The sequence below is a fragment of the Schistocerca nitens genome, chromosome 9 (genome assembly GCF_023898315.1).
Source record: "Schistocerca nitens isolate TAMUIC-IGC-003100 chromosome 9, iqSchNite1.1, whole genome shotgun sequence".
NCBI classification, from domain to species: Eukaryota; Metazoa; Arthropoda; class Insecta; order Orthoptera; family Acrididae; genus Schistocerca; species Schistocerca nitens.
The window spans coordinates 283,729,793-283,744,777 of record NC_064622.1 but is presented as its reverse complement, the minus strand read 5'-3'; the positions used below and the strand labels follow the sequence as shown (position 1 = coordinate 283,744,777).

Genomic DNA, 14,985 nt, shown 5'->3' with positions numbered 1-14,985 from the left:
ATTTAGCTTCACCGGTATCGTTATCGATGCAACGTTGAAACCTTCCTGTCGAATAAATAAAAGAAATAATGATTGAACTTGATGCGTTTAGATTGATAACCTTCCCGTCTAGAATAAAATACTTGAACTTACTTTCCGTCTAATGAAAGAAAGAAAGAGAATTGAACTTTTTGTGCCTTGCAGCTTTCCTGTCTGGACTTGCTTTTGACAACGTGTCTGGTCTGATAGTCTTTAGTGTACACAATGTTGTATGCCTTGTGCCTTTATTGGTAGCAATATTAATGTGACTGATCAAAAGAAGATTATTTCGAAGTGAACACATAAGTTTACGCCGAGGCCCTTAGTACTGGTTGTCTATGCAGTGAACCTGAAAACATACATATACATTTTTCTTACCTTTAATTTTACTGGGACGCCTCTGGATAACGTCGTGTGACTGCATGTCTGAATATACTCACTCTGATCTATTGTTGATAATTATTTGGGTTGTTAGTCATTTGCTTTTTTTATTGAAGTTACTGCTGCAAAATTCAATGTCATTATTGAATAAAGAAAACTGTAAAAACTCAACAAAAGTTAAATCTTGTGGTTACTGGGTTCAATGAAAAATAATACGATACTGACTGAGATAAACTGATCTATTCTGAAAATGATTGAATATAAATTTTTAACTTTTTATAATGATTCAATTTATAAAACTTCAGTTTGGGGATCGTTTACATAAAACAAATAAAAAATGTAACAACGAACTTACAATATGCAGTTAGCGCTTAAATACCTTTGATGTCTACACGACGTCGATTTCTAATAATTCATAAGTAATTACCAATTATATAATTGTAGTATTCTTCAAGTAACATATAGCTGGTGGCGAACAGGCACACCACTCTGTCTCTACACACATCTTCACTGCACAAATGTTGACTCAAGAGAATTCTATCGACAATGCTGAGCGCATCTCTCCGCGCTCCCTATGTATCAATGCGCGGGCACTCCCGCCAACAAAGAGCTTGGTGCCGATACTTCACTGTCACCATCGATACGCAAAGAACTTAAATAAATTTTACAAAACATTTTTCTGACACACTGCAATTGTTATTTACATGTTTCTTAGCTTATAAATATTTTTCATGGCCTGGTTGATTTTCTGTTGACATATTTCAACATAAGCCCCGACTGGACAAAAATGGGGAGGGAAATCGACCGTTGCCCTTTTGTAAGGAACCATCCCGGAATTCACCAGAGTCCAGTTAGGGAAGCTAAATGAGTTTCAGGGATGGGTATTAGAACACTGCACCTCCACAGCGCAGGCCGCCTCAGCAGCTGGCCGTATGCAGGCCTTAGTGCTTGGCATGCCAGCTTTGCAGGTGCCACAGTGTCGTCGCTTGCAGCTTGATCAGGGCGTATTGAGGACTGCTTCCAGAGTTTGCGCACGTACCGAGGACTGCAGGCGCCTCAGTGAGATGGCGACACGACCGTACTGACCCAGCGTTCTCTTACACAGATGGATCCTTCGTCATCTGTAGCCTCGCACAATATGTAAGTAGGCTGTTTAGGTTTTTATGTTGGTAACGCCATGTAGCGCTCTATATAAAAATCACTGACTGTGCTATGTGAAGGCTGTGGTTGGTTTGCAGTTCTTTTATGGCTGCTTCGTGATTCTGTAATGCATTTTCATGACGCGAAAAAATAGGTTGAAAAGGCTCACAAATTTGTGTTTTTACGTCATTACAGACTTTTTGACATTTCGATTCGATTTTAAGTAACTCAGCAGTTAAACCTTCACGTGTTTGTTCTAGCGTTTGTTCCACTGAGTCTAACTTTTGAAGCTGTTGCTGTGTTTGTCTCTGATTTTGTTCCATCGTGTCTAACTTTTGCTGTGTTTGTCTCTGATTTTGTTCCATTGTGTCTAACTTTTGAAGATTTTGTCCCATTTGTTTCTGATTTTGTTCAAGCGTTGTGTCTAACTTTTGTAGCCTTTGTCCCATTTGTTGCATTAACTGTAATAACAATGCACTGGTGTCTGAAACAAGTTCCTTATTTTCTCTGCCTCGTGATGACTGGGTGTTGTGTGATGTCCTTGGGTTAGTTAGGTTTAAGTAGTTCTAAGTTCTAGGGGACTGATGACCATAGCTGTTAAGTCCCATAGTGCTTAGAGCCATTTTTGAACCAAGTTCCTTAGTGCTATTCGGCAGTGCATTAGAAACGGCAATATTCGCATTTTGAAAAGCAGAAAATGTGTCTTGACTTATTTGAGAAAACGGTGAGGACGCAAAACCTGAATCTACAGTATTTGCAATATTGTGTTCTGTCATTCCCGATTCCTCAGGCGAGCTGTTGCCGACCGATCGATCGATAATGCTTCCCTGTTCACTAATTGTTTCACTGTCTACACCATTATTTGCAGCCCGCACCATTTCCCTATGCACAATTACCAAATTACTACTTTGAACATTAGTTAATTCATTACACGGTGGCGCTAACACACTGCTTTCGTCTTCGCTGTCATTTCTTAGTTTACTTTGGAGCCTAGTATTACGTTTTTCACACGCCATTATTGTCACAATATTTCACACGATAACACAGAAACGCACAATTTGAAGAGCAAAATATGAAAACACATTAGCATAGCACTTAAAATAATATCTAGTTAATTGCAAGCGCAGCTGCGAAATACTTGGTGCAAATCTGCATGCATGCCATAACTGTTTTACTGTACAACAATGAAAAACTACAACTACAAAGAAGATTCTCTCTACAATTACGCGCTAGCAATAAACAATAACTACACTAATTACACAAACTACAAGAAACAATCAGAAGATTTCAGTGAGGTATCCTCGGCTAAGGGTCGACATATGAAACGTCCCCTTAGAAAAATTATACATGATTGTGCTTAAACTGACACATATTACTTTTAGCGCAACGCAATCTGACTTTCAATAATCCCTACAAAAGAATGGCCCCGACTAAAATTAAACTATACCTTTCACAAATCACTTACCTCACAAAAATCTAAACGGTGAGGATTCAGACTACTGAAGGCACTAACTACTGATAGGCATAGTTAGCAAATGAAAGATTTTAATAGAGAACAAACAATGTATTTACCTTAATAGTCATAATATATATAGCAGTTCATGACATCCATTCTTACAAATATCAAAACTCCGCCATTTCTCTCCCCACATCCACCACCGCTGGCGGCTCACCTCCAACTGCGCAACGCTACGCGCTGTTAACATCCAGCTGCCCAACACTACAACAGTATATACTCCAACAATGCAAACCAACCACAGCCTTCACACAGCACGGTCAGTGATTTTCATATAGAGCGCTACATGGCATTGCCAACATAAAAACCTAAACAGCCTACTTACAAATATAATGGGAATGCAGATTATCGGAGGGATTGTTAATGCTGAAAAGTTTCTAGAGCTATATCGAATATTCTGTTTCACAAAATAATATAACGAAAGATGGCATATTTCATAAGCCATGATGAAAATTTGTGAAAATTATAAACTATGCAATAACGCACTGGAAGTCCAGCCTGTGTGCCCGTCTTTTGGTAGCACTGTGCTATTCGAGTTTGTGAGGTATATGGGGAAATAAGTAACTAGTTCAGAGTGCACCGACGGTACAGTTAAATTGCAAGATTTTTCTTCCGAAAAAACATTACTTTTCGAGAAGAATTTTACTTCCGTGTAAGATTTTATTTTCCTGCAGGAATAAAGGACAGTCAACCAGTTGCAGTAAATGGTGCTTTTCAAATAAACTTGGCCACGGTTTCGACGGTCAGTAGCTACATGCCGGCATGTAGCTACTAACATGGACTGTTATTCTAAGTGATGACTGATGTGACAAGCCCTTCATTCAAGGAACCTTGATCTTTACATATGGACATACAGATCGTTGCCGATAGGTGTCACGTGGAGACAGCTTTTACTGAGTGAATTGCTAACATGACGTTTGCCTGACCCTCTGAAGAAGACGAGTTTAGATCCGTCGAAACTGTGGTCAAGGTTATTTGGAAACCATCATTTATTGCAACTGGTTAGCTGTTCTTTATTCCTGCTGTTCTGTAATAGTTGCCTTCTGCAGCCGTGTTCAAAACATTAATTTCATTTTTGATAAAAAAATTGTGTTATTATAAGATTTTTAAGATACAGTGCCTTTTGATTTCTAAGGATTTTTTTTACCAAGAAGGATTTCAGTTTCCAAGAAGAAGAAGAAGACGACTTACTTTCATTTTGATGGCGCAGACGTCATTTCTCTCTGCGTTTTCTATGTAAGAGAATTAAGTTTCGTTTATTCTCAATTTGTTGCGCTCTAGAATAAGTCGGTTGAGAAAAAAAAAAAAAAGGCCGAAGGCCGGGAGGGGTAGCCGTTCGGTCTCAGGCGCCTTGCCGCGGTTCGCGTGGCTTCCCCCGTCGGAGGTTAGAGTCCTCCCTCGGGCATGGGTGTGTGTGTGTGTTGTCCTTAGCGTAAGTTATTTTAAGTTAGATTAAGTAGTGTGTAAGCCTAGGGACCGATGACCTCAGCAGTTTGGTCTCATGGAACTTACCACAAATTTCCAAAAGGAGAAAAAGAGAAAGAAAACAATGATGATAAGGTTTAGACTTCCTATGAAGTGGGCTCAATAGCATATTTAATTCTTTTTTTTTAATCCGTGAAAGGCACAGTCTTATGAGCCGAAGTTGGGTGTGTATTTTAAGAAAAATAGTTCAAATGCTGAGCCCGGAAGTTAGGTGACTTTTTTGAGGAAAAATAAGAATAAAATTCCATAATTAGGTCATTTCTTAAGATATTGGCATTGGTATCTGCTTATCATTAACGTACTTTGAGGGTGGTCCCTTCTGGAAAATGAAGATTTATTTTTTTCTTCTTACACAAGATTCAATATACTATGATTTTCAACTTGTAGGCAGGAACTATCGCGAAAACTAAGATGTAAATTGAGAGAGTGGATACAGACAGACAGCCGTACAATACCAGTTTGGTAAGAAGTCCGAAACTGTAGAGTGAAACGGTGCTAAAATAATCAGCGTTGAATGCTGTCCAGACACATCGTGAACGCACCTGTCTGCTCTGAAGTAATGACGGTGGATATGACGGAACTGCACATCAGTGTAGAGTATAAGCTACAATTTTAATGTGATACACGCTTTTTAACGGAGAAAATGCTGCATTTCTTCTAGACAACTGTCACACCTGCTCTAAGAGACATGCTAAAACCCTAACGGGTCGTAGACGTTGGCACGTTACAGGGTTGCATTGTTCTTACTCTACATGGATATTTTGTTATCAGTAGACGGGCGTAATGTGTCCGAGATGATTTACTGAAAACTTTGTAAACATCCATTTAACGTCCATTGGCAGTAGGTCTGGTAACTGCCTAGGGAAGACGATTAGCTGCCTGGGTCTTCCTGCAGATCATTTGTGAAGTCGTTACTTAATCTTGTCCCGGCGCGTTAACCTGTTTCAAAGGCGTCTGTCTGGAGGAAGAAATGAGTTTATCGTCTCGTCGAATGCGATGTATTTAGAAACGTATCTCTAGGTCACAAGAAAAATAAGGGTTAGGGGCTCGGCGGTGGACTTGGAGAAACAACGGAGAACATTAACGGGAACGCGTACTGTTGAGTGTCTGACAAGGGACAATCAGACCTGTTAAACATGGCGTATAAATTTAAAAAAAAGAAAAAAAACCATTAATTTCGGCGTCTACAGATCTAGGCATGTCATATAAGGAGCCACACCACTACAATCATTGAACTGAGCTGTCAAGAAAAGTGTTGTTTGTAAGGCCGGTAACAAGTACACAGTTTGGAACCGCTCTCGGAATGCGAAACACACATCACGACGTGAGCGCGCTGCATAACTCCATCGCACTGTTTGACAGTTTACACGAGCGTAATTCTTCGTTCTGACTCAGGAAAAACAGTGCAGTAAACCCTTCGTGATGCAATGACCAGCACATAGCGCTGCCGACGGCGAGTCAGCTGAGGTAGGCAACAAACCCGCTGACGGCTGCACGGTTACTCGTCAGCTGCTGCAGCGACCTTCCGCGAAGAGAAGTTTCGCGACGTCGGATAAGCGCGTGTACATGGTTTTGTGGGACACTAAGCGAGCAACTTTCTCTCACTACAAAGGACAGCGGGCTTTCCGTACACTAATTGGTATAAGGCTAGATTTAAAGGAAGTGTACCGTTTTTGATAAAGATAATTATATATTATGATCAGTATTAAAATGACTCAAATTAAAACAATTACAATAAGTGTTCAAACTGCGAAACAGCCACCTCTAACCTCTTTCGAGAACGGTGCCTTACGTTCGAGGTCACATCTTCTAGAGCAGCTACAGGAATTGCTTGACAAACCGTGTCAGTTTCATGTCGCAGTTGTGCTGGTGTGTATGGCTACCTGCCGTACACTACTTTCTTGAGGGTACCCCACAAGTAAAAATCAAGTATGGGAAAATAAGGAGAGAGTGCAAGTACTCGATAGGACGCCTTTCTCCAACCCAACTTCCCGGTGAATTGTTATCCAGACGGGTGTGCACATCCCTATGAAAGCGGGCGCCAGCTTGGAAGAAAATAGGTTCGTCGATATTACATCTACAAACATATTCCGCGAGCCACCATATGGTCTGTGGTGGAGGTACTCTGTACCATTACCAGTCGTTTCCTTTCCTGTTCCACTGGTTAATACAGCGAGGGAAAAATAACTGTCTGTATGCCTCAGTATGAGCCCTAATCTCGCTAATCTTATCTCCACGGTCCTTCGTGAAATGTACGCCGGAGATAGTAGAATCGTTCTGCTGTCAGCTTCAAATGCCGGTTCTCTATACTTTCTCAGTACTGCTCCTCGAAAAGAACGTCGCCCTCTCACCAGTGATTCCAAGTTAATTTCCCAAAGTATCTGCGTAATACCTGCGTATCCTCCGAACTTACCGGTAAAAAATCTAGCAGCCCGCCTCTGAACTGCTTCTTTGTATTCCATCACATAAAGCACGAAAAGATGGTAAAATTAATAAGTCTAGCATCTCCCAGTAACTCCTTCTCCGAAAAAGAAAGATCCAGCCATTCCCCTTGCTGATAACCCGCACCAGACCCTGTCCGCTCGCTCAACATAACCTGAGGATTTCGCGTGGGCCCGTACACAAGTTACGCCTGGTTACTGTGCCATGTAATTTACATTGTGGCTCATTAGGCCACACCACTTTGGAAACAAAATTGACATCATGTTCGACCTGCGCGAGGAACCATTCACTAAATTGACTTCTCGTATCTTGGTGGTCCACATTTAGTGTGTGTAACTGTTGCGGAATGTAAACTTTCCATTTTACTCTGCAAAATACGATTTACGCTTGCCCTACTGACGCCTGTTTCACGTGCACATTGCTGTGTTGATTTCCGTGATTAGTGGGTGAATGCGTCTAGCACCTCAGCCGAGGTTCACCTGTTTCTGTGCCGGTCTGATCTTCCCTTATGCATAGTGTTCCACAGTTTTGAACTCAATAGCGATGGCGAGCGACGCTTGGTCGTGTTGGTGGTACAGTTCCATATTCCTGTCTTCAGTGTCGTTGCACTTCATTGATGTTCTTGAATTCCATTAACATTTGAAAACGCTTTTTTATTGCGCGAATAACAGTCACATTTGCGCCATGGCCTCACTTTGTACATTAACACTGGCGCGTCACAACGCTACTGCCATCTGTTCCTCAACCATTGTGCGACACCCATTGTAAAACACCCATAGTGATTTCAAAACGTGTTCTCTGTATAGCCAGATGGGACGTTAAATCATAATTTTCCTTCCTTTCTTTAAACTGTGTACAATGTTTTTGGATCTACCTTGTATGTTGAATGCTTACTTCTGAAAGAAGTCTCTTGGAGATACTGGAAAGTTTCAGATTGATTGTATAATGGTAGCACAGAGGTTTCGGAACCAGATTTTAAAAGTAAGACATTTCCAAGGGCCAGATGTGAACTCTTATCGCAATTTATTGGTTATGAATTTACAAAAATATACGACGCTAAGGAGATGGGCGGGACCTGGAAAAGCTGGAAAAAAAACGGAGGTTGGTGAGAGTTTCATAAGTAGCATTGGACAACGATTGAGTGAAACAGGGAAACGAATACAGTAGAAGATGGATAGGTATCTTCGACAGATAAAATAGTGAAGGCAGCAGAGCATGAAATAGGTAAAAAGAGAAGGTCTACTAGAAACCCTTGGCTATCACAGGAGATATCTAATTTTAGTGATGAAAGGAAAAATATAAAAATGCAACAAATGAAACAGGCGAAAGGAAATACCAACGTCTAAAAGTGAGACTTTCTGGAAGTGCAAAATGACAAAGAAAAAATGGCTTGATGGCACTGTAAGCATATAGAAGCATTTATAACTTGGCAAGAGACAGATACCGCCTACAGGAAAATTAAATAGACCATTGGAGAAAAGAGAAGCACGTGTATGAATGTCAAGAGTCAGATGAAAGAACCAGTGCTGACCAAAAAGGGAAAGCTGAAAGGTGTAAGCATATATAGAGTGGCTATACAAAGGAAATAAACTACTATAATAGATAGTTTTACTATATTAATCATTGCCAGGTAATCTGTCCCCTAAAAATTTAAAACTTGTTCACTGAAGCAGAGAAATTTGCAGAACGACATATATTTGTTTCCTCGGTAATTTTTGTTTTATGGGTATTAGGCCGTGGTCCAAGGCATATTTCTCTGCGTAACGTTTCGTCTCCTAATGCTGGAGACATTATCAGAGACTATAGTCTCAGAAAGCAAATAAAATCGAAAACAATCCCCATAACAAAGATCGGCGCGACTCAGCGATCTGAAGTTGCATTCTGATGACAACACGAACCGACAGTTGCGTAGCTACGTATAAATACGTCGACTTCTTGAGCTTGTTTTATGCCTGTAATAGCTTTCTGAGACATTATAGCCTGCTATGGCGACTCCAACATTGGAAGATGAAACGTTAGGCAGAGAAATATGCGATGAACCATGATCTATCGCCGATGAAACAAAAATCAGTGAAAACGCATATACTGGTCGTGAAGGTCTGCATCGTTTGATTAGTGTAAATTTGTTGATTTTTCAGACTACTCTTTCTACTGTTATTAGTTCAGGAGAGTTTCGACTTCTACATTTTGCGTATGGCTTCAGAGGACATAATTTGCTCATCGCTGTTTTTTTTCTTTCTTTTCTTTTATTAATTTTGTTTCTGAAATTCCTTTATCATTTGGTCACGTTCGGTTGGTCCCCTAATTCTTCACATATACTTGGTAATAGCGTTGCATACATTACTTTTCTCTTTTCGCATACAGCTCATATGATTTATAACTTATCACCCAGCATTGTTTTCTGATTTATGGTTCTAATCCTGATAAAATCATTTTATTAGCCTTTAAAAAAGAATTTCATACAATGGATTTTAGCACTGCGTGATGATATGTCATTGAACGAGTGAATGTAAGTGAGAACGATAATGAGCGAGTCAAGTTTTAATACATATTTTACGCTCTAAATATAAAGTTTAAAAGGTGTTTGGGCCCGATTTTTATCATGGTACTTCATTACGGGGAGTGTGTAATTCTTCTTTTGAATCTGTAAAATATAAATCATCTATTTCTCTCCCTTTTTTCATACCACTTTCCAAGCTGAAATTGGGGGTGAAATAATTACTCTTCCTATAACTCACCCCAACCGGTTGGGAAAGTGTACTTTACAATGTGCATCAATTTGCATAGCTGTACCGTATAGTGAGCACTGTTATTGTTATACGGATTTTCAGCGATATAGCCTTTCCTCTGTTATTGTTTTTTTGTTCACTATTTTGTGCCACGTGTACATCGAAATCTGTGTGTATTACTTTTTATATCTTAATTTCAGTCATATTTTATCCCCCATCTCAAGTAGTTAACGTGTAAGAGCTATTAACTGATCAGAATCTCAAATTTTTGTTGTAATTTGGCGCGAATTTTTTGAAGGCAACGATTTTTGTCTTCTATTATGGATAGTTTTATTATACAATAGATTTACTTGGCGAAATATCATGCATAGTAACGTAATCCTAATTTTCTGAAATGATAATTGAAGTATTGTGTATATCTCTTTCAATTTAATTTGAACTTCCTTTCGTGGTCGTGCGGTAGCGTTCTCTCTTCCCACGCCCGGGTTCCCGGGTTCGATTCCCGGCGGGGTCAGGGATTTTCTCTGCCTCGTGATGGCTGGGTGTTGTGTGCTGTCCTTAGGTTAGTTAGGTTTAAGTAGTTCTAAGTTCTAGGGGACTTATGACCACAGCAGTTGAGTCCCATAGTGCTCAGAGCCATTTGAACCATTTTTTTAAACTTCCTTCCCAACAAGGAATATTCCTTTAGAGTACCGTCAATACAAATGTTAAACCTTTCTTCAGACCTACAATAGCTTTTAGCGCCTTCGGTTAGTGTGCGTCCAGTTTTATTTTAATGTAGATATTTTCGTGAGGACTTGTAAAAGACTTTGGTAGGCCTCTTTCGTTCATTATAGATCACAGCTGGCCTTCGTTGCTACTAGATGAACTATTCATAGACATAATATATGGTTAGGTGGCTCTTGCGCTCATCGTTCTACGACCTTTCGTCAGATTATAATATTACTTGATTAACCACAGACCTCAATCACGGTTGCAGCCATTATTTGCTCCAGTGTTAGTCTGTCACTCAAAACATACGTACACCAGGAAAAAAAACGTGTTAACATTATTTTTAATACCTGCTAAAAATATTGCCACTTCCAGAATTTTAAAACGATTTATTTCTATTATAGAGAACGATGCCGCCCACGGAAATGAAGGTAATCACGGTAGCCGACGAGTTCAGCAAAAATCCAGAGCTGAAAGAAGACGACCTCCAACACCTGCGGGAATGGGTGTCAAAGCAGTCTCATTTACCAAACATACCAGGTAAGATGATTCTTTAAAATTCTCCAGCACGCTCTACAATGTGAGTACACAAATTTTTTGATAGACGAATATGAAGGCCGTGAAGTGAGATCACATCAGTGGCTGTAAAAATCACAAATATCTGAATTTAACAACAGCAGCTTTTTTTCTTTGCCACAGTTCAGGGTGTCTCAAAAAGTTTCATCTGATTTGAAAAGACTATATCATCTACGTGAATGTTGATAAAAATTTGGGATAGCATTCACTGCTTCTGTTGTGTGTCGTCACAGTTCACTCACATTTGATACGAGGTGCGGCTAGAAAAAAACCGGACTGATGCTGGAAAAAACATTTATTTACAGTTATTTACAATTTCATGCTATCTCCTTCAATGTACTCTCCTCCTCGGTCTCTACACCGCTCCATACGAATTTTCCACTGTTCATAGCAATGCTGCAGATCATTTTCGGTAAGTCCATACATTACTTCCGTCGCTTTTTCTTTTACTGCTTCAACAGTCTCAAATCTAGTTCCTTTCAAAGCTGACTTGACTTTAGGGAAAAGAAAAAAGTCACAGGGGGCCAAATCAGGTGAGTAGGGTGGATGATCTAAGATGGGAATGTTGTGTTTTGCCAAAAACGTCTTCACTGACAACGCACTGTGAGCTGGGGCATTGCCTTGGTGAAGGATCCATGACTTTTTTCTCCACAAATCGTTCCGTTTTCTCCGTACTCGCTCACGTAGGGTAGCCAGGACGCTAATGTAGTAACGCTGATTCACTGTTTGTCCCTCTGGTACCCAATCAATGTGCACAATCCCTTTGATGTCAAAAAAAAAAACAATCATCATTGCCTTGAATTTCGATTTTGACATTCGTGCTTTTTTTTGTCGTGGAGAACCAGGAGTTTTCCAATGCATCGATTGGCGTTTAGTTTCGGGATCGTAAGTAAAAAACCACGATTCATCGCAAGTAATAACATTTTGTAAGAAGGTGGGATCACTTTCAATGTTTTCCAGGATGTCAGAACAAATCATTCTTCGGCGTTCCTTCTGTTCAATTGTGAGACACTTTGGAACCATTTTTGAACACACTTTGTTCATGTTGAAACTTTCATGAAGAATCTGCCTAACACTTTCCTTGTCAACTCCTGTTAACTCAGACACTGCTCTGATTGTTAAACGGCGATCTTGTCGAACAAGTTTACCGATTTTTTCAATGTTTGCATCAGTTTTTGCTGACAATGGTCTGCCAGTGCGAGTGTCATCACTGGTGTCTTGGCGGCCATCTTTAAATCGTTTAAACCACTCAAACACTTGTGCTCGCGATAAACAATCATCGCCGTACACTTGTTGTAACATTACAAACGTTTCACTTGCAGATTTTCCTAGTTTGAAACAAAATTTGATGTTAACACGCTGTTCTTTCTGTACACTCAACATTTTCCGACGCACAGACAAAACGTCAACTACTTAAAACAGACGCCACGGGCAGACTGAGTGCAGGAGGCAGATGAAACTCGAGCAGTAGGCGGAGCGAGAGTCACGTGACAGGCCACGCGACTTTCAGCCTTATTGCATTCGTTTTATTGTTTCACCAGTACTAGTTCGGTTTTTTTCTAGCCACACCTCGTAGAGCGGGAGGCACATAGACTCTTTGATACACCTTCAGAAAAAAGACGACATACTGGTAAATAAGCGACCTTGGAGGCAAATGCGGAGGCGCGGTGCCGATGAAAATGACACCCTACAGTTGTAACTGAATTGCACCTGTTGAAACGCAGAACACAAAATGACTACAGATTCTGTGTTATCGCCATCTCGACTCAAAATGTATTGAGCTGTGAACGAATGAGCGATCGAGCTATCTGCACTCCACAGATCTCTACCAGGAACCGATGATCCTACAACAAACAACTGTCTCCACGGTACACTTTTAATTTTTAGTTGGAAGTTAAGGGGCGATTAAAGAGTTTCCTTTCGAATGCCGTACAGTCCGGAATCGGTAAGCGAATCAGGCAAGATCGCCGTGAGCGTTGAAGTAATCATCCCAACGACTCACCCAGTTGAAGATATCCGTTTGGTAAAACACTGTGTTCTGTTGCCTGAAGGAGTCCGCAACTGCCTGCATCACATTCTCGTCCGACAGGAATCGTCGACCTTTCAAAGCCCTTTTTAGGGGACCGAAGGCGTGGTAATCGCGTGAGCAGAGATCAGGCTATAGGGCGGACGCTCGAGTGCCTCCCACTTGATTTGTCGTAACTTCTGCGTTACGACATTAGCGATATGGGAGGTGCGTTATCATGAAGTAGCACCACCCCTTGTAGCGCGCCATTTCACAACGTTGGTTTTCGGCAGACCTGCTGCCCCGTACATATTCTTCTACATCTACATCTACATCTATACTCCGCGAGCCACCTTACGGTGTGTGGCGGAGGGTACTTATTGTACCACTATCTGATCCCCCCTTCCCTGTTCCATTCACGAATTGTGCGTGGGAAGAACGACTGCTTGTAAGTCTCCGTATTTGCTCTAATTTCTCGGATCTTTTCGTTGTGATCATTACGCGAGATATATGTGGGCGGTAGTAATATGTTGCCCATCTCTTCTCCGATGGGTGTCTACCGCTCTTTGTCCTTCGGCATCCAAGAAAAAAATATAACAGCGTGCAGGTGCTGTTTGCACGTATTTGTTAATAACGTCGCCGTAGTCTACGTGTCCGCATTTACTGCACTCACATCGGAAAGAAACGAATGCAACACTAATCCGTTCGGTGACCGCAAACCCGCATCGGAGTCGCGCTACGTTGCATATTCGCTGCAGCAACGTCCTCAAATGGAAACTTTTTGATCGCCCCTTATACCAAACCCAAATTTGTGTCGTCATTTGTGTGCGAGATACAGATTTCTGAAATCAGATGAAAGTTTGGAAACAACCTGTATGTAGGCAATATTCTAAATAAACTGGGGACTGATGAGCTGAAAATGTGCTCCAATTCCTCTCCTCGTAAGGGAAATTGGAGGTCGGAGACAGGTCCAGTCAATAAAACAGGGTAGGCGGCGATATATGGCAGACCTAACGAAAAGATTACAGTACTGGTGCAATCGCAAGTGTTTAGGAGTACTTCGCTCAGCGGACTTCGTTGAACATGGGACACTGTAGGAAACCAATACTGTGGATTCTCATGTTGATCAACGGCATCAGCTACGATTGCTATCAGCGATCCATATTGGACTGTGGATCTACATCTACATCTACATCTACATCCATACTCCGCAATCCACCTGACGGTGTGTGGCGGAGGTACCCTGAGTACCTCTATCGGCTCTCCCTTCTATTCCAGTCTCGTATCGTTCGTGGAAAGAAGGATAGTCGGTATGCTTCTGTGTGGGCTCTAATCTCTCCGATTTTATCCTCATGGTCTCTTCGCGAGATATACGTAGGAGGGAGCAATATACTGCTTGACTCTTCGGTGAAGGTATGTTCTCGAAACTTTAACAAAAGCCCGTACCGAGCTACTGAACGTCTCTCCCGCAGAGTCTTCCACTGGAGTTTATCTATCATCTCCGTAACGCTTTCGCGATTACTAAATGATCCTGTAACGAAGCGCACTGCTCTCCGTTGGATCTTCTCTATCTCTTCTATCAACCCTATCTGGTACGATCCCACACTGCTGAGCAGTATTCAAGCAGTGGGCGGACAAGCGTACTGTAACCTACTTCCTTTGTTTTCGGATTGCATCATTGCATTGGATCAATGGAAACGAAGCGCCGGGTCGGATGAATCACGTCTCTTGTTACAGAAGGCCGGCTGTCGAGTCCGGATACTCCGCCATGCAGGCGAACGGTTGCTCGAAACGTGCACCACACTACGGTCACAGGCTGGTATGGGCGGTATTGTGCGGTTGGGTACGTTCACCTGCGCTTACATCGAACCTGTGGTTGTAACCGAAGCCATCATGACCCTCCGCGAACTAAGTGAGCATTACTGTGGATCGCCTGAATGCTTGATGTCCTCCCTGAGGCCGATGGCATCTTGAAGCCGGAA

At 41.4% G+C, this 14,985-nt stretch overlaps 1 protein-coding gene across 1 annotated transcript in view; it reads left to right on the top strand.

The window, feature by feature from the left end:
* The window catches only part of LOC126203185 (alpha-tocopherol transfer protein-like), a 131,365-nt gene that overhangs the window by 76,348 nt on the left and 40,032 nt on the right, over nucleotides 1–14,985 (top strand). The window contains exon 2 of the mRNA XM_049937427.1: nucleotides 10,827–10,962. Within this exon, the coding sequence (XP_049793384.1) occupies nucleotides 10,833–10,962 (130 nt within the window). The 5' untranslated portion in view covers nucleotides 10,827–10,832. The remainder of the gene's footprint in view (nucleotides 1–10,826; nucleotides 10,963–14,985) is intronic.